This window comes from Toxotes jaculatrix, chromosome 23 (genome assembly GCF_017976425.1).
Source record: "Toxotes jaculatrix isolate fToxJac2 chromosome 23, fToxJac2.pri, whole genome shotgun sequence".
In the NCBI taxonomy this organism is placed as follows: Eukaryota; Metazoa; Chordata; class Actinopteri; family Toxotidae; genus Toxotes; species Toxotes jaculatrix.
This window is the reverse complement of record NC_054416.1, coordinates 11,546,631-11,566,709: the sequence shown is the minus strand read 5'-3', so window position 1 is coordinate 11,566,709 and position 20,079 is coordinate 11,546,631. Positions and strand designations below refer to the sequence as shown.

General features: G+C 43.6%; 1 protein-coding gene across 2 annotated transcripts; it reads right to left on the bottom strand.

Annotated features, from left to right (window-relative positions):
- Positions 1 to 918: 918 nt before the first annotated feature.
- Positions 919 to 20,014, bottom strand: tmem102 (transmembrane protein 102). Of its 2 annotated transcripts, none has more exons than XM_041031527.1 (6): positions 19,738 to 20,014; positions 17,890 to 18,101; positions 6,752 to 7,090; positions 4,966 to 5,159; positions 4,496 to 4,708; positions 919 to 4,280 (listed from the first exon to the last, which is right to left on the bottom strand). In XM_041031527.1, exons 2-6 carry the CDS (start codon positions 18,089 to 18,091, stop codon positions 3,681 to 3,683), a joined length of 1,548 nt encoding a protein of 515 aa, XP_040887461.1. In that variant the 5' UTR covers positions 18,092 to 18,101; positions 19,738 to 20,014; the 3' UTR covers positions 919 to 3,680. The 2 variants fall into 2 exon arrangements, with proteins under 2 accessions (XP_040887461.1, XP_040887462.1); XM_041031528.1 differs by lacking the exon at positions 19,738 to 20,014 and adding an exon at positions 18,342 to 18,393.
- Positions 20,015 to 20,079: the final 65 nt, after the last annotated feature.

Sequence of the window (20,079 nt, the reverse complement as noted above, 5' to 3'; positions counted from 1 at the left end):
ATTGTCCTGGAGCGCCCTCTGTTGGCTAAAATATGAGTTGCAATTTGGATTAAATCTCATTATATTTTCACAGACAGAGAGGGCTTTAGGACTAAAAAAAACAAAAAACACATATATTTCCACACAATATGATCTGAAATGTCGTGATTTATTTCATGCTAAAGCTTGATCAATATAAACCCCCAGAAAATAATAGTAATAAATACAGCAAATCAGTCATGAGTCAGGGAAAATAATTTGCACTTATTTAAGAAAAAAAAAAAGGAACTCAAGTAATAAAAGAGATACAAAATTCAATTTGTCAGACTGTGGAGTGATTCAGTACAGATGTTTATCTTAGCACTTGAGCACATCTGTTGAGATAAGGATGAAAAGTTAGAGTTGACTGTGTTCTCGCGTCGGGAACAGATTAAAGAGATAAAGTGGATACATTCATTGTATTTAGTCAGTTATTTATCCACAGCAGTTGAATGAATGAATCTCTCTCAACAGAATCATCAGAAGTTTCAGCACAAAAAAAAAAACAGTAATAATTATAAATAGAGTTGCACAGAGTGAAGATCGATGTTTGGGAGTGTCGTCTGTGTTTCATGCAATCCCTGGACAGCAGATAGTGATTCCCCCTTTTCACAACTACAGTAAATCTACACTGAAGTACAATTAAGATTGAATGACAGGCCTTTCTGCCGGGAGGGGGGGGTCTGATTGCATATCTATAAACTGACACCATTGTAAAATACAGAGTTTGAGACTCTCCAACAAAGATTTCTTGTGCACAGCTCAAGAAAGAAAACATTGATTGTTTCCAGTGTGTAGTAATCTCTAACTAGGCCCATTAAGGTACAAAGTGAGACACACACCTGACACATTTTACTCATCCACCTCTCTCAGTCAAACACAGGGCAATGAGAAAGTACCTTTACATTTACTATACTTTCCATTAAATAAATGCAGTGATTTTCCTTATGACTCTCTTTCTTTTTTTTTTTTTCTTGTACAGTTTGGGAAACAACAATCGGAGCCTGCCTGGGACAAAGTGCTGGAAACACAATCCTCTCACACCTGGCGGCTGGATACACACCCTGCTTAGACATTCTGCGCCACCTCAACAACACACTTTGGTTTTTTTCCTCAGGTTCGATTCATACACTCACACACACACACACACACACACACCAGTAGTACAGATAGATGCTCTAAAAAATTCATTCAGTAGTATGAGCATGAAATCTGTAGACCCACCTGACACACCAGTCTGAAGGAAACACATTCCACCTATAGCCTAAAGATCAACTGATGTAAACTTAAATGTTACTGATCATGTGCTTGTAGCATTCTGTACCCTGCCTCTGCACCAACACTGGAAGCAGCATTTCAGTGCCTGGTAAACCCAATTTAATCCAAGTTCACCCCACAGACTCTTTGCAGATAGTGTTTAGACAACTTTACGTCTCAAATTCATTAAGGTGAAACTAATGTAAGTGGAAGGGAGAAAATTGCTGCTTGTGTACTTGTTGCCACTACACCATTTACTGGCTGTACAGCTCATAATCAAATCAGCTGAGTGGCTTTGCAGCAATGTGGTTGCTCACGGTGTAAACATAAAGCTGGAGTAGTACCAAGTTCCAAGAGCCTTCTGTGGCTCTGGACCTTCAGTCCTAAAAAAAAAATATAGATGGGATGAGAGAGGAAAAAAGGAATAAAAAAGCTATGAGATGGAGGGAAATGAGTAATAGAGAAAAAAAAAAGAAATATGCAGAGAGAAACAGCAACAGTCTCATAGAGAGGCAGCTGTCCAGGCCCCACAAGGCCCATCCTCCCACTTCAGATCTCTTCAAAGGGACCAGAGAAGGGCCCATCTCCCTCCCTCCCCCCATCCATCCATCCCTCCATCCCTCCCTCCATTCCCCCTGTGGATGTCATCCGTCTGCTGAGAAACGATAGGGCCGAGTGACGAACACACACCCACTGAGGGGATAATTCAGCGGGCAGCATCTGGGCGTCTGTCTGCGTCCTGCTGCGTGGTTCGTCTCTCAGTGAGCACACACCAACACAGGAGTTTATACACACACACACACAGAGCTCATTAAAAAGACCAACCAAGCAGAGGAGACAAGGGACAATCATCAGAATCAGTTTACAAAAAAGAAAAAAGAGAAAAAATCAAATAAGACACACAAAACTTTCTTCAAGGGAAAGTTAACAGACACTCACATGACGTCGACATGTTTGAACTCTTTGTGGGATGTTTTGAAGGTGAAGTACCTTGACTTAGTCGTGACTATGGTGGATAAATAGACCAAAAAGCCCCGACTCAACAGCTATTCTGTGCCTTTTTTACTTGACAATACACTGCTGCTAATGTGATTCCTCATATCTCCACACAGAGGGTTTGAAATGTTCTAAATAACCTATAAAACACCTGCTCAGGTAGCTCAGTGTCAAGGATTTCTCCAATGCTGCAACAAATATTATATCTTAGTGTCAGCAGATCATTCTATTCTCTTATAATTAATCAGTTTAATTCATTTACTGTCCCATTCTACCCAGTCTTAACCTGTTTCAAAGGCCAGGTCACACCAGAAAGTGGCACAGTGAAATTACCTCTGAAAATGCTCAACATATTGTCCAGGAACCTTTTAAATAGCTTGTTTGATCAGTATTAAATTCTCTATAATTGTTGTAGTGTTTACAAATCTATTTATCGCATCGATTCCATTGGAAACTTCACTGAAATGTTGCTCTTTTAAAGGCTGCTGTGACCGGGCCTCTAGAAGGAGGAAAGGCTAATTAACATTCTGACCATGATTCAGTCGATTCATCAAAACTCCATGTTCAGGGATATGTAAGATGCACGTGTCTCTCCGCGAGACTCACCAAACACAGCTCTTTGGTACATTCAGTTACCCAATGAAATGTAAGCGGCATTGAAATATAGTTAAAGACCTTAAAATGGAATCATACACATAAAAAAGGTAAGTATTATGAATACCTGAGAAAGACTAAAAAAAAAAAGAAAAAAAATTGAAGCATGGGGGGGTCAAAAAAAAAAAGACAGATAAACCGTAGTTGAAAGAGAGAAGAAGCTCTTTGTTCAAAGACTCGGCGGCTCTGCTCACAACATTACATTCAGTTACATCAGCCACACCTTGGTTTTCCTTTCTAATTCAGCCATCGCCCGCTCCGATCTAAAATTAAAAAGGGGAGAAATGCAGCAATCAAGGAGCTCTCCTCCCTCCATCTTTACCAGTGTAAGCAATATGTGAAACGTACACATACATGTACACGCGCGCTTCCTGTGTCGACCTCTGCCCGGACTCGTTTCACACGACCAGAGCCGGCCCCCTGTCTTTGTAGCACCAGCTGATGAGTCTTGTTAAGGCCAGCTCGTTGGGAGAGGGCCGTCTCCGTGGCAACAGCTCGGTGACATCACATCCGTTGTGCGGCGCCCACTAAACCGGACGTCATTTGTCCGTAAGGAGGACGTGAGTGTGTTTTTGGTTTAAAGAGTCAGTCAAGCAGCAAGGCTTTGTTCAGCCTCAGGGTGGTGAAGAGGAAGAGGAGGAGAAGGAGGAGGAGGAGGAGTGTGTTCAGTTTCAGCCCCCGACTCCTCCGGTTGTGTTTGTAAGCTAAACACACACACACACGTTTCCACGTGTCTTCTCTGCGGCACATCCTCCTCAGTAAAACTTGTCGTCGATGCGGAAATGCGGCCTGGTGACATCATCGGGGTTCAGGAAGACAGATATGGATTTCCCAGGGTTCTCCGTGACCAGCTGCTGCAGCCGCTGCGCCAGCTTGTCCTCCGAAGGTGAAATGATGCCATTGGCTGGGTGATGCCCCGGAGAGCCGTGGCCGTTGGTGCTAGCTGTTAGCTCCTTCTTCAGCTGGCCGGCCTGCTGGGCTTGGTCCAGAGCCGCCCGGAGGTGCTCGCTGGGATCTGAGCGCACGTGGGCCAGTTTCCTGGCAACCAGCAGGGCCTGGCTGTCAGTCAGGTGCTCTAGCATGTTGCACTGGGGCAGGAAGTAGTTTGGGCAGTTTTTACCCAGGATGCAATGAGCCAGGTCGTCCAGGAGACCCAGGAGGAGGCGACCGGGGGTGTCGGCGTCGGTGCAGGACAGGTAGGCAGCAGGAAGTCGGTCACAGGCCCAGAAGAGAAGGGTACGCAGGTGGTAGAGACTGAGGCCTGTGCGAGGGCGCGCCAGGATACGAGACAGCACCGCCTTGGCTGCTTGGAAAGCCTGGGCCATGGGGAAGGGGATACACTTCTTCAGCTGAACCTGGTAGTAACAGAAGGAGACGACCGATGAGTTAAGTAGAAGCAGGATTAAAGACATCGTGGTGAACTTAACAGGAAAAATCAAGAGACAGAGGAACAAATATGAAGGGATAAAAAAAGAAAATCCCTTTTTGACGGAAACATAATGCTAATGCTTTAAACCTATTTCAAGGTAGACATGACACCAAAAAAGAGTTACATTCGCAATCCCCTTACCTCGCTGCGTGAGAACGCCAGCCTCCACTCCCTGTCGGGCCGGCCACCCAGCGGGGAGCAGCAGGGCAGCAGATAGAAGCCAGATATGGCCTCCTCCTCTGTGATTTTACCATCCCAGAAGTGGTTGGCGGTCAGCCAGCCCTGGGCCACAGCAGGCCATCCCCGGAACGACACCACAGGCAACAGGTCGTACAGCACACGGCTGGAGCCCGCCTGCAGGGCGGAGACGGTGGGGGGACATTAGGATTTCACTGAATTTCTGTTCCTCTTACAAACATTGATGCAGGGAAAATTATTTTAACGTTTAACTACAATGCTCCAATTCTGATTTCGCTCCAGGAAATGTCCTCTTTAAAGGACTAATTTTAGATTGTTAAGCAGCCTGACATTGTTTTATGGATTCAGACATCATGAACTGTCTTTGTTTTATTATCATTTCAGAACTGGAGCAAGTGACGCCTAATCTGTACCTGGAGGATGATGGTAGTGAGGGGTCCGTTCCTCTCCAGTCGCTCCGGAGTGGGGATGCCTCTCTGGGGGCTGCGCCTCAGCTCCTCAACGGCCTCACTCACTACGCCCCAGAACCAGTCTGTCACCAGGGTGGGAGAGAAGTAACATCCATCCAGAGACTGAGGAGAGCCAAGGGAGGGGATGGAGCCTTTACCTGGGGAGGGAGGGGGGTATAAGGGAGGGAGGAGGAAATGTGAATGCTGTATTTATCCATACCAACCAGCTGATAGTATCTTGACTCATGTGTGTATATATGCACACTTCAGAACAGAATTAATACTACACCAAAGTTTCAGGGTCATAGTGGAAACCAATTCACCCCAAAGTACCCCAGTTACACAAGTCTGTGAAGTCCTACGATAAAAACCTCCCATTGATTCTTTACTCTTTCATGGGGCTGGAATACATTTCAGTTTGCTCTACGGGCTAGTTTGTTTACCCGACTCTAGAGTTAAAGGAATAATTCAGTATAAACTACACAACATTTAGCTCAGGGTGAGAGGTAGGTGATGTGTGTGCTCTATCTTGGTGAAAAGGGGACGAGTAGAAAATGAGCAACTAACACTGAACTGCGGAGATGTTTATTTGAACTTTAAGTAAAACAGTAGGTGTGATTTTCTTTGTTTAGTGTGCAGGGCAGTGTCTAGTATATTATCACACTTCTATGTTTTTGTATGATGTAAAAATCCCTAAATGTAGAATAATTTTAATATGTCATAGTTTGTTTTTCCTCCTATAATCATGAAATGGTAGCCGGGCTGATTTGGACCCATCCTCATTATTCACTGTATGTTAACTACATCTGTGATCCAATACCATCTCTCTGCAACAGCCACAGTCAGCTCTCCCAGCCTCTGAAGGACTCTATGACTCTGCAAATGTGCTTTTTTTTTACAGCTTTTGCTTGTTTTTCCTACATTTATTCTCAAAATGTGTTTGGTTCTTGGTAAAAACTGCTGTAACTGACAGCGTGTCCTGTAGCCTGCATAAATAACGCTGGCCTGTAGTCGGAGACCATTACAGTCAGCTCAGTGAAATCATGGGTGTGTTGTGAAAACGCAGAACAGCCTTGGGCACATTCATGTGCACTGCAAACTCAGGTCTTGGTGTGTAACAGTCCGGGTGTGATCACACAATAGTCACAACAGTGTCTGGATGACAGCATTTTGGTGTGATACACCCGTTCCTGCAAACACACTAATACAAGAGCCTGTGGGAACATGGTAAGGGTAAGATACGGCCAGAAAATGTGGGAAACATATTTCCACAATTGCTGAAAATTAAAGAGATTCATATCAATAAATGTCATTACTTTTTCTCATCTCGGAAGTTTCGAACTGCAGACTGATGTCACAGAGTAATCTCGAAACTGCCGTGTAATCTTGAACTTTCGATTGTTGAGCCGCACTCATAAATGTTTCAGCATTTATTTCCCGGGGAGGTTTTTTTTTTTTTTTTTTTTCTCGTTTCACCTATCTGAGGAGTTATGGGAACATAATGCATCAAATTATCTCAGCTCCCTTTCCTTCCTCCCCACATTGCTACAGTACCTTCAAATGTGTCTATTCCACTCCTCTCTCCTCTCCTCACTTATCTCTTCATCTTTCTATTTTCCATCCTTGCTTACCCGTCCTCCCTCCACCTTTCTGTTTGTCCCTCAATTCAAATTTTCCTTGCCCTCATGACCAATTTCTCCTTCACGTCTTCCTTTGTTCTTGTGATGATTATCCTAATTTTTATACTTACCCATTTCCCCCTCTTCCTCCTCATCCTCCTCAGTGGGAAGTCCATTCTCCTCCTGGCAGCAGATGCTCCAGCGGGACAGGATGTTGGAGTCGCAGAGGCGGAGGCTGAGCCACGAGTGACAGGGTGGGGAGTGTCTCATGTCCAGGGTGACAGGCTGGTTGCGGTCATGGAGCTTCAGGGCAGGGACCAGCAGAGTGAAGTCCAGGTCAAAATCAGCTCCTTTGGCGTAGTCCCCCAGATCCTCGGGGTTGAGGTCCAAGACTCCCTCCCGGGCCCCGCCTGACAGCAGCAGGTACTCATTGGCCACTGGGAGGCGCTGGTCCACCTTCTGGACTAAGCCTAGAAGGATTAAGGGGGTGAGGAGGAGACACAAAATCAGCAAAATCTCTAATCAGATCTGTTTATGCGTGTGGAAATGCATTTCAGCCAGCAGAACTGATGCGAGGGAAAATTAGCAGAAAGGTTTTGAGATGTGTTCTCTGTTGCTCACAGTCCCATACGCACATTAAAACACATTTCATATTCAGATGCATGGATAATCTCAGGAATATGTGCACCAGCTCTGGCAAACTCGCCGGGACAGAAAACAGCAGGTCAGCAAGGCAGCGAGCTTGGAAAATGTCCGGATTAGTTTGTTTTGAAAAGCACTGTTTGTATTTCTGAGTTTGAGGTGCAGTAATATTGTTAGGAGGAGGAGTGTGAAATTAACTGCCCCCTCAGTGACCACTGGACTAGACACTGATGATAATTTCAGTGGTTCGCCTACATGTGTGCTCAGCCAGGCCTTCATTTCAGCTTCCATACACCATGGCTGACTGAGGGATTCCTCCCGTTACGGATCAAGGAAAGAGGCAAAGAGAAAGGATCGCAGCAATATCACTAAAAAGAAGAAGTCTGATGGGGCAAGAAATACAAGCAATCGGACGATCATCTTATTATATTCTTATTATATTTTAGGCCTGTCTGCACCATCATTTTCCCAAGTGCTAAAAAGCCTTCCTCGCTCTCGTCTTTGAACAGTTTATGTGAGAGAAACTTGCCTCCAAATCCCTTTATGGCTACTTAGCTGTGTTGTAAACTTCCCAGGCTCTGGGCCCATGGGAGCTGCTGTACTGGAGTCAAGTAAATTATGTTTTGCCAGCTTAAAAGAGCAGCTGAGAAAGGCCTGATCCTAAAGCCACACTTGTGCTGGTCCAGAGCTAACTGCTAACGACTAAAGGTCAAAGGTAAAGCATTGGTACTTCAAAACCCTTCACAGGGAAGAGACTGTAAGAGCTTGAGCTTGAGTGTTTATCCCCTGCTCCGGGGCAGTTAAGTGGCTGCAGAAAGCTGGAACGGGGGCATCAGACCAAGCCGGCAGGCCACGGCTGGGGGCTCAAAGCTCCTAACATGATTCCTCTTATCCAATTACATGGGCACACAACCTTGGTTGCAGGATGCCATGTGATGTTTTCATGAAGGGGCATGTGCAAGCGCCTAGACGTGTTTCCTGGATGTGAAAAATTGCGAGGATGAGTCGTAAGCAAAGCGCCAGATAAAAGGAAACAAGCCCCTGACACTCACAAAGTGGCACAGATGGAGGCCTTCGCTCGATGTTTCCACTTTTGGAACTTTTAAGCGATGGAAACTGCTGAATTTAAGGTGGTTGATTTGGCTTGTTTACCCCTACCTCATCCTTAAGAGTAGTGCTTAAAGTATCAATGTTAATGGATTTAAACCACCCTATTGTGGTCTGAGGAACATCTCCCTTCACGACAGCAGCATCTGCCAGAATATCACACCATCGTTTGCTCCTTTACATCAAAAAGGTAGAGCAGTTTGATGGAATACAAAAACATAGGAGGGAAATAGGAGGAGAAACCATCCAAAGTAAGAAAATGAACAAGTGACTAAAGTGGGAGTCAAAGTCGAGTGTGCTGACGAGGATCTCTGCGGCACTCTGCTGTGAAGAGGAGAAAAATGAAAGTGCTTCGTTTGACGACACCATAGGGGGAGCGGTCGAAGAGATGAAGGAAAATAAAAAAGTATGTGACAGAGCATCTTTGGATCTTCGCACTTCTCAGCAGAATCTACTCATCTCCCTCTACAAGCTCCATTCATCTCCTGACTGTAGCTCAAGTCTTAAGCTGGGAGCTCCCACCGCACTTTATCTAGAGCGCCGCAGATCTTCAGTATCTTCAGCCTGTCAATCCACCCGTGACATCTGCAGGAGTTCCTGGTCGCATTCAACATCAAATGTGTCACAAAGGTTTCACTTCATGAAAGTGTTCCTACTTTTAAGCGAATGAATTGGTTGAATAGGTTTTCAGGACTGGTGCATAACTAATCCAGAAAGTTAGACAGCAGGATTTCGTTGTAACAGGGCTACATATCGTCTACCTCAATAACTGCAAGTTAGAGACTCTTTCAGTCAAGTTTAAATTACATTCTCTCTGATTTCAACTGGTTGGAACTGGAGTCCTACTTCCCTGCTTCGTTTACTTATTAATAAACTCTCTGTGGGTCAGAATTTCATGTAAAGTTCCCCTCTAGTATCTTGAGCAGCACTACAGGTTGTGACAATAACTTAGTGAGTTGTCTAAGGTGATTAAAAGAACAGAGTGAGGTTAGGTGAGAAGATAAACACCTCATTTATCAGCAATAGTGAGAATGCGACAAAATTTAAATCTTTAATCAACAAGCTAAACCTGTGGCCAATGTACTTTTCTTGCTCTTTACATTTTTCTCTTTATTTCTGCTTCTTCAACGTTCAAGATATGTGATGTAATTAATTAAACGTGTAGTGAAGATTTGGTGTTGCCTTCAGCAGCTGCAAGAACTGCATCCTATCTGATCTGTCCTCTGTCCAAGGTGAGTGCTTGTGCATGCAACGTGAGAGACAAATTACAACCAATCGAACATCAGAGTTTGAAATCTGTTAGGCTGGAAAGAGGGAGAAAGTAGGGAGAAACGCTGGATGGGCAGATCAAAGAGAAGAAGAGAGGGAAACAGACAGTGTCAGAGGGAGGAACGGATCAGACGCCAGCCAAAGGGCAGCGAGTTTGACGCTGTGACTCCTCTGATTTGTTTGGTTTTATCTGCCACTGATAAATTAGGTCAAATGGGCGAGGAGGAGGAAAAAGAGTGATGAAAAAAGAGAATAAAGAACATCATATCTCTCCAGCAGGGGCTTCGGTTAGAGAGAGGAGGGCAGGGGAAAAACTGTATCAATTAGCGAGGCTTCTCCAATCTCCACTCTGGCTGCGGGAAGTTTGAGGTTGTTCCAAGGAACACAATCTACTTTTTAATCCAAACTCTCAAATCAACAGTCGCACGCTGCTTTACTGGGCATCTGCCAGCGAGCACGCACACACGCACGGGTGCGCACATGAACACACTCCAGCGCATACGCCTGTAGACACACACGGTCTGAGAATAGAGCTGGAATGGAGGCAGTCTAGGCTGGTTTCACAGCCACGGATTAAACCTAATCCTATAAGAAATGTCTTTGAATGTAGATTTCCATTAGAGGGAAGTTTTTCGTTAAGAGCTATTTTCAGACTAGACTCAATTCCACGTCTGCGAAACGATTACTGGTTCACTCCATCAGTCTCAGTGTGTGCTGACAGGAAACCCTACCGACGTGAACATACCCACCTGCATGGCATCCCGTTTTATTTTAATTGTAATTTAATTTGTTGGCAAACTATCTGACCAATAGAAAAGTAATCAAAAAAAAGACAGAAGAATTGGGTGGTGCTAAACTGCACATGTAGTCACAACTTCAAGGTTAAAAGTCACGTGTGCCGCAATCAAGGTGCAATTATGATGATATGCAAGAGTCTTTGAAATGACCTGCTCCAGGAGATGAGCCTAGAAAAGAAAAAAAAAATCAATATCTGATTTTAACATCAATAAATCATCACATCCTTAATCCTGGCAGATATCTACGATTACCATAAGCAAACACCAGGTAGATCTGCAGCAGCTGCTGACCTCTATGCTGTATTTTACTTTAAGTAATGTACAAAAATTTAGCTTAAAAAGACTAGGGGATGCTACCAAATCTTTTGGAGATTAAAAGCAAAAAAGAAAGGGTGGACATGCAACAGCCCTCTTTTCACCGAAGATAAATGAGAAACAGGAGACGCGGTCCAAACTCTGTGCAGCAAATGCATTTATATATAGCAGGGCTTTTCATTTAATGCATTCAGCAGGACAGGTCACCCTTTCACTCTCTCCTCTGGATAAAAAATATGAAAAAATATATGCCATAAAAAGGTAATTTTTTAAAAAAACTCATTTGCGAAAATTTCAAAATCAATAGATGTATTTGCACGAGAGCAGCATTCTGTCATCTGTCCTGGGAGTTTGTTAACAATTTAATACATCACTGTGGTATTACACAGCAGACCTGCATCAATACAGCATGGACTCGCATATTAAACAGGTCATTTGGCCGCAAGGTCCCTGGTGTTTGAACTGAACCAGTGCTTCATTTTTATCATTGCTTTATACTGAATAGTATAGACATTTTAACACACACCTATACCAAATACAAATACTATCCTGTACACTCATAGGTGCCCTCAGACATGCCTGCTTTGGAAATGAAGCTACAAAGAACGAGAAATCCCCTGAAGCAGAGCAGCAGCATCATGGGAAAGACGTCCTTTCTCATCACAGCCGGGGCGGGGTGAGAATATTCCACGACACACCTCTGGTTTGATAAGACTCCAAAAATAGATCCGTAAGTCTCTCTGGAAAATGGGATTCCTCAAAATAAGCTGATGACTTCTATGTGTTGCTTCTGCAGGAGGAGAGGACCGAGAGAGTCTGAAACTGTGGCTCCGCTCTAAAAACCCAGGCTGCGCTAACAACGAGGACGTAGGTGAATCTACTAATGACACTGTGCATGCGTTTATTCTTAAATTCATGTTATCATAAAAAAAGCTGACCGGTCTCACATTCACACGGTGTCTCACCCTCACACATCCACTGGAGCGGGCTGGTACAAAGCTCAAAGCTGAATGTGCACGAGCCCACAGAGGAGCTGACCATCCCACATGCATTTATTAACCTTGTGGCTTGATGCGCCGCTACAAGCCTGAAAACAGCAGCACTTCCATAGTCCTGCTGAAGAGTACACAGACTAGATAATGGCTGACATTTGACCTTTCACTACCCACTGTTCCGCCTGCGGAGTTACCACTAGATTTTTCACACAGTGCTAGTAATAAGAAAAGCCACATAAACATGAATATATTATGTACACACAAGAAAACGTATAACCCCAACCTTAAAAATTCACAGTAGTCTGTACTGTCTGAGCCAGCAGCCTCTTAACGTGGCTGAGCATAAAGACTGGAAACAGTGGGAAACCGCTCGCCTGGCTCTGCTTAAAGGTTCAAATATCCACCTACCAGCACCTCTGAAGCTCACTAATTAACACACTGTATCTCCTTTAATTAATCTGCACAAAAACCAAAAGCGTAAAAGCGACAAGTTGCAGTTTTACCAGATGTTATGGGCTTAATTATTTCTGGGCTGGCAGCAATGACTTCCCAGAGTCTCCACAAAAAAAAAAAAAAGGCACGATGAGGATGGCAGGTAACCAGTGGAGGCTCACGCTTTGCCTGTTTTGGGGTTTTAATTAATTGAACTAATTTCTTTAACAGTTAAATTCAGTTTCAGTGGTCTAACTGTGCAGCATATAGCTCAGTTTTATGTCTCCACCTGAGATTCACAACTGTTATTTCCCGTCCCTTACCTTTCTGTGACCTTTCTGTTATTCTACGCAATAAAACTCTGATACAGCAGCAGAGCACGCCGTAACAATAATCTTAAAAGCAGCCTCGTCCCAAAAGGAGCAATTCAATTCGTTACAAATGACTCCTGACTAATATAGTCTCAACTGGATGTTATCAGCGCTTTTCAACCGGCGCCTCTCTCAGCCTCACCTCGCACGCTAATAGGAGGATTAATCCCAGCTGCTTGAAAGGTGAGCCATTCCACCCGCTTGTTGTTTATGGATTCATATGAAGGCAGGAGATTAGCTCCACAATAGGCTTTTTAAGAAGAAGAGGAATGGAGAAGTTTCAATTTAATCAGATTTATTTTTCTGTGTCTCAGATCACTGAGCTAGGTGTTTGTGTGTGTATGACAGTGTGTGAATGTGTTTAATACAAGAAACGGGGCTGAGAGTGATGACAGACATTTTGTGTCTAAACCACCTGCAGAGAGAGAGACAGAGAGAGAGAGACAGAGAGAGAGAGGATGCAGGAAGCTGTCAGTGTCTTCCAGCTCCTAGCTGCTGCTTTGATGCCAGCTACACTGTGATAGCACGCCCAGCTAAATGACAGGCAATTATCACTTAAAGAAAAATGTGTCACCACAATTTTGCCTTCACATTTTACAGTTCTGGGCTGCAGGGCAGCCGAGCCTTATTTTTAAGAAGAGGCAAAAGAAGTGAGCAAAGAGATGAATAAGGTATCGCATTAAGCCATTAACTCGTTCCCTTATATCTGTCCCAGCGTCTAATAAGTTCTATTATTAGGTAGCAGGGGAAGAAAAGAAGAAGAAAAGTTGTGAATCAGAGGCTGGAATACCTGTTTCATCATATATATGATGAGGATAAAGACAAACGAACTCTACAATAGTTGATCTCACCTACTCGCACGCCTTTTACTCTTCAAAATATAAAGCAAAAAGAGCACAAAATCACGTTAAAGCTTGACTTGTTCTAACACTCAGTCCTCGCTCGCATTTTGTGCCACACTGAGTGAGTTCAGCGTAGTGCTCAATTTCATTTCACACTCACCGACTGATGCAGGAATCATACCTGAATTTCAGCCTCTGCTCAGCTTTTCAGTCAGTGAAAATAAATTAGTCAAAACGGTAACTGGGGAATAATACGGACTAAGTTTTCAGAAACTTCGAATAAATAGTTAGAAATGAAGGGGGAAGTGTGTGTCAGTGTGTGTGCACCAACATTCCCCGACACATTATTAAAAAAAAAAAAAAAAAAACTTTTTAAAGGATTACTGAAAAGCGTCTGCCTGTGAGTGAGGTGTGTGGCAATTCCCCCCCAGCAAATGAAGACAGCTACAGCCGGCACATGAGATACTGTTATCAGTTGACAGCTACTACCCGAATGATTCCTCCCTCTTTGCCTGGGGAATACTTAAAGCGTGATTATGAAAGAGCAAAAATCACAATGTCAGCCTCGGTTATTAAAATGAGCAGGACGGCAGATAACATGTCATGCAATGTCAAAACACTTCTTACTTAACATGCCAAATTCACTAAGTCATATTTAATTAGATACAATGAAAGACACTTAATGAATGGCATGATGTGATGTCAGTCTCTGGCTATGTTCAGTCACAGCACACTGTTGTGTTTAAATCACAGACAGTTGTTGGATAATTTGTTAAAGAGCCTCCTCTAACAGAGGCTGTGAACTCAGCTTAATTAACATCAACTAAATTGTGTTTGCCTTCATTTTCACTGACGCTCCAGCTTTCCAACAATTAAGATTTAATGCAGCTGAATGCCAAAAAAAAAAAAAAGATGTCAGAGAACAACAATGGCCATCATTTATGGCAGGCGAGATGCTGCTCATCTGTGCTGCCGGGCACTGGAGTGTCTGTGCTGATGAAAACCGAAGACAAACAAAGCCTAAATAATCAAATATTTCACTCATCTACTGTTGCGGTGCCATGAATCTGGCCCCGGCTGCCAGATGAAGACAGATTCTCAAATCCAAACTGGCATTAACAGAGAATTAGTCAGCCAGAGCAGCCATGTTGGCCCCAAGTCCAAGCCTCCGCTAAGAACTACATCTCAACTCTGAGCATTGGAGCACGGCCCTCCAATGAGGCACCAAGTCTCAGATGATCAGAGCAGATGCTCTGCTCTGACCGGCCCGGGTTTTTTTTTTTTTGGCACAGCTGCATGATTGCAAAAAGCAAAACAATTAGTCTCTGTAGGAATTCTGTGCATTTTCAATTGTCGACTTGCAGTCATTTTTCTATACCATTCGTACTCATGCACACACAAACACCAGACACACAGACAGGCTTTGTTGTGGTTTTTCACTGTTTTGTTTTTCCATTTTTCACCACAGTTCGACTCAACTTCCGACTCGTGCCTCTCCTGACTCTGACCTCTACCAAAGAAAGCAACTGAAGTGCTGCTGATCATCCTTCTCTCACACTGAATGCCTCCACTTGTCACTGTTCAAGCCCAAATGTGCATATCGTTAAGTGGCCTAAGTGTGAAGAATCGTGGAAAACAAAAGGGCTGAAGGAAGAAGCCCAACAGGAAGACAAGAAGTGGAGGTCACTGTAGGACAAACTGAAGATACGATGTACTGAACGTGCTCAGTAGCAGATCACGAAGGAGTATTTCTCTGTTTTCACTGATCTGAATCTCATAACTGAATTCTGCAACAGGTTATTTTTCTTGTCTCGCAGATAAAAATATCAAAATCTGGGCTGAGACAGAGCAGCGCTCATGACTCTTTAAACTTGGATCAAAACTATCCATTCTCACTGACATCACGGGAGATGACGAACTCTGAACTCAACTCTCACAAGCCGGCTAACAAACTTTAAGATCTGAAAAGTTGGGTTGAGGCTATATCTGGGGCCTAGCACCAGATCTTCTGCTTCACCAGCAGTGCGGATCTATTTCTGCCTTCATCAGACTTTTGTTTTTCAAAAGATATATACAGTAGCCCCCACCACGCTTGCCCGAAGGCAAACCACAGTGTTTACTGAAACGCAGGGTAAATAACAATCTCTTCTTGGATCCGTCAGTGTGCGAAAAGATTCGCTGGGTGCACTTATGTGCGTGTGTGCGTGTGAGAGTTTAATCTCTTTTCTCTTTTCTTTTCCCTGGCAGTGTGCAAAGCCCAGTGGGGATCCCTCAGCAGCTCAAACTCTACAAAGGCCTGGCAAAAACGAAGCCACAGCCACTCGTGTTCAGCATCCACTCACACACACATGCGCAAACACCTGCAGCAGTGACGAGGCTCCTCCAGTAGGTCGGCACGCTGTAACAAAGCCCCTCCATCAGGAGGATGATATTTGCTTTTCAGTACTGCCTTTCATCCTCCACGGGGCCACGAGAGGCACTGAGCCACTAATGCAGCTACCACCGCGTACTTAACTTTATATTCTTAGAATCCAACACAAACCATCTCCCTCTGTTGAGAGCGCCAAACTTTTTTTTTTTTTCTTTTCACGCAGTTGGAGCTGTCACAGCAGGAGGTGAGGCACAGAGTATGAAAATACCAGCAAACCACTGGTGATTATGCCAGCAGAGGCAGCCTCACAAACTGAAAAAGTTACCAGGAGATTCGAGAGCAGACAAAGAGGAAAGCAGAGGGCTTTGCACTGGAATTACGAAAAATGAAATTCGAAGAAAAGACAAAAAAAAAAAAAAAAAAACAGCTAAAAAAAGTTAAAAGCTTGCACAGAAAAAAGAAATCTCTTCTTGAATGTGGTGATATGATAAAATGAGAAAAAACAGGCCTGGATACCATTTTGATGTGAGTGATTTCTCCCTGGGGGGAGGCAGCCTGTTTGATGAAGCTGTTTCAGTTTGGTGAGAAGCATGAGCTGTCTGTCAAACTCCTGAAATTTGAGAGGAACAGTAAAACTGTGTGACAGAAGGAGATGGAACGAGGACTTGCCAAAAAAAAAAGTGAAACTTGGAAATAAAATCACAGAAGCGAGTTGAGAGAAAAAAGGAAAAGTAAACACACACACACACACACACACACAAAACTTTCAGCACGCTGACCAAACATGCTTTGTTTTCAGCTTCTCAGGGAAGAGAGAGAGAAAGGATGACAGATGACAGCAGGGAGGGGGCAGAGTGCCACCTATTGGACAAACAAAAACACTTCACGTTTTACTCACAGCTGACAATCATTTAAAAAAAACAACCATGTGATAATGTGTCTGTCAGAGGATTAAACTGAACATACTGTACCTGACTCTGTGTGTGACACAGACTATCTCACAACCAGGGTCATAAAAACACATGGAACTGTATCCCACCTCATTTAAATGAGATCTTGCAGCTTTGTACTTTTGGCCTGAGTGAACACATGATTTGGATTTGGCCATAGAATTTGTTCCAATATGAATTTAATGTTTATCGTCATATTACACAAAATTTTCTGTGCAAACGCAGCTCACTGCATGTTAAGGCCTGCCCAGTAGCCAACTGATCAGACTGGGGTTGTACTGGGCAGCTTCCAGGTAAAACGTGTGCAGCAGCGTGAGGGTGGAATAGGGTGTTCCTGGAAAACATTGTTCATTGCTCTCAGTGACACATCCCTGGGTAAATAAAGGAATATGCTTGCTAAGAAAAAAAAAACAGCAACAGAGTCAAAACTAAACAATAAAAGTAGAAATAGTTATTTTAAAACAAATAGGAGCTTCTTCACTTTAGTTTTATCCATGTTAAGATACTGCATTGCAAACTTTCCACCTAAAATACATACTTCTAAAATTATACTCTAGCTGTTACAAGAAAGAGAAGCAACTGGCACAAACACAGATACACAAAGCATCAGTGCAGCAGAATATGCTCTGAATTGCCTTCACAGCCACTGTTGCGTATATTAATAGATAATTGACAGTAACTTCAACTCCAGGCAATAAAAAATTACTGTCCCCACAGACTTGTATGGCATTTAAATCACATTCGATTACAACTGTGATGGAACATATTATATAGTGTAACATACTTCCAAAATCCAAAATATACTGTGACATATTGTCCCATATTTATCCCACTTGGTAAATAGAGGGCTTCTAGTTCTAAAGCCTCTACAGGTTTGAAGGCATACAGATGGTCCACAGCAAAATAAACATAATATTTAATTCTACCATGATGCAATTTGTGAGACATAGGTCAAGTGAGAGAATATACTGTACAAAGAACAGTTCTGAGCTTAGGCTTCACTGCATTTTCTGCGGTGAACATCCCACCTAGCTCATATCACTAGTCCTATCACTCCATACTCCGACAACTGATTTCTCTCCAGGGGTTTCAAAATTGGGAGTCTGTAAATTGAGAATTTGGTGGGAACATCTGTGATACAGGGTGTATTATCCAGAGCGATCTGTTTGCAGACATACCTAGCATGTTGAAGATAAAATCCTTTGCTGTGTGGACCTCTAAGGCGGTCTGGTCTCCAAACTCCCCCTGCTCCAATAGCACCAGCTCAGACACCTGTGCCGACAGCTGCTCCAGGGTGGCCCCTGACCGGAAGTCCACCTCTGACAGCTTCTTGGCAGGGGCTGGGGAGCGCGGTGCCACCGCACTCATCAGGGACTCCATCTCTACAACCCTGTAGGGTGAGGTCGGAGAAGGGAAACTGTTTTAGGTTTGTTAGACTGCATGTCTGGCTCTATTTTCATGACTAACAGTCAAAATGGCTCCCCTGAGGGATGAACTATGCTGTCACAGTGCCAATAATAACTACTGGTTTTAGAGTTACATTATAACAAAATACGGGTTTGCATTTGAACTATTTGCAGGGTGTGAATTACAGCCTGTGTTTAGACTGATTTAGTGTTGTTGCACCTACTTGTTTTCATTGCTGTATAATGCTTGCCTTGTTTTCAGCAGCCTGGTGTGAATCATGAGATTTTGAGGCGCTCTTGTAGAGGAACATATCACACTAGGGAGCAACTCGCATTAAATTTTAATGTGATGCTGATGGGTAGGACCAGTGAAAGCCCAAAAATACACTGATTAAGCAGAGCATGTACTTACTGTATGTATTTACTGTTCGCTGCTAGAAAGTCAAAACTATTATGAGACTATTTGTAAAACATATAACATATGTTCTGACACTGTAAAGAAAACTGTGCACCCACACACTTGTTTATTCATGTAACTTGCAATTTATGATTGTATACAGTGTGCTATTTAGCAGCTTCAGGGCAGTGGATTAGAGGAGGGCAGACCCAGTTTGTGCCTCTCATCATGTAATCAGTGTTTCTACATTTAAGACTTTTGCATTGATGCTTACATTTGAATCACAGCTACAAACCAAACTTGGGCTGTTGCTTTTATGACATTAACAGTAAAAATGTACATCCTGCTTTGTGTCAGCAGACCAATCAATAGGACACAGTTTGACCAATCAACTGTCTGAAGACTGAGCTCGGTTGATTAAATGAGTGAAGTCCGGTGTGCTGCTGTTTGGCTGGAAGAAACTCCTGCAGCCACACGGCTCTCTGTGGAACAGTACGGACACCTCTGAATTAACTCAAGAGGGAGGGCATTACATTAATGGTAGGGTGTACTGTTAATTAAACAATGTATATTAACTGACTATTTGTTTATATGTTTGAATGTTTGTATAAAATAATGTGCCTCAAAAGTAACAAGCCAAAAAGTTGTAATGTAAACAAAGCTCAGTCGAGTGGAATGACAACATGGCCTCTGCCCCACCAAACTAGGTCAATTAGCGAGAGAGCTCCCCTGCTTCTAGCTGCTAAGCTAATAGCCGAGCAAATTAGCCAGCTTGCTATCTGACAGTCAACGTGGGGTAATTAGATAATTCATAAAATACAGATAGCAGCCTGGGATGTGTTAGACAGATTCACACAACTGCTGTGCGACCGTGTAAGCAGGTCATTTCACTTGCAGTGATAAGGTGGGCGACGTGCCTCGCCCACAGTCAGCTAATTTCTTTTATTAGCTAATATTAGCCAACTAGCTTTATCAAATTAGCATGCTAGCTAACATGACAGGTGGGGACAGAGAAGGCGAGTGCAGCGACACGCGCTCGCGCATATAAACACACACAGACACACACACACACACATTCACACTTAAATCTATAGATACACACACGTACACACGCATGCATTCACCCACATGCACTCAGCTCTGGACTCGTTAGCTTGCGAGTCGCGCAGCAAATCATTAGCGATCAGGCTAAAAGCTGTCAAATACCACAAACAGACACACACCCTTTACACTGGGATGCGAGTTTTCTTCGCTATCTTCTACGTTTACTGTTTTTGTGATCCCTGTGTTTTAATCCGCCTTCTTCAGCTGTCATTTCCAACAGGTCCCAGGCGCCACCTTCCCCCTGGCAACACCGTCCCAGAAATCATGGTCCTACTCAGAGGATCCAGGGATTAGTAGTACGGTATGTGTGGCACGCACGTCCCACATTACAAAACTACAAACGGATTTGTGAGGTCAGGTTTATGATTAAAATTGTGCCCGTGTCCTCGCAAAGAAGATAAGGCAGAGCTACGGTTTAGTAGCAGCAGGGCAGGGCGGTTTCACGACTGCACAGCCAATGT

What these genes read in the sequence shown, in the direction of transcription:
- tmem102 (XM_041031527.1), bottom strand. Translation starts at nt 18,091, where the DNA reads ATGGAGTCCCTGATGAGTGCGGTGGCACCGCGCTCCCCAGCCCCTGCC. An exon ending in TCACTACCATCATCCTCCAG is followed by an intron (nt 4,709 to 4,965) that starts GTACAGATTAGG and finishes TCCGCCCTGCAG; the next exon opens with GCGGGCTCCAGCCGTGTGCT. An exon ending in TGGCGTTCTCACGCAGCGAG is followed by an intron (nt 4,281 to 4,495) that starts GTAAGGGGATTG and finishes TGTTACTACCAG; the next exon opens with GTTCAGCTGAAGAAGTGTAT.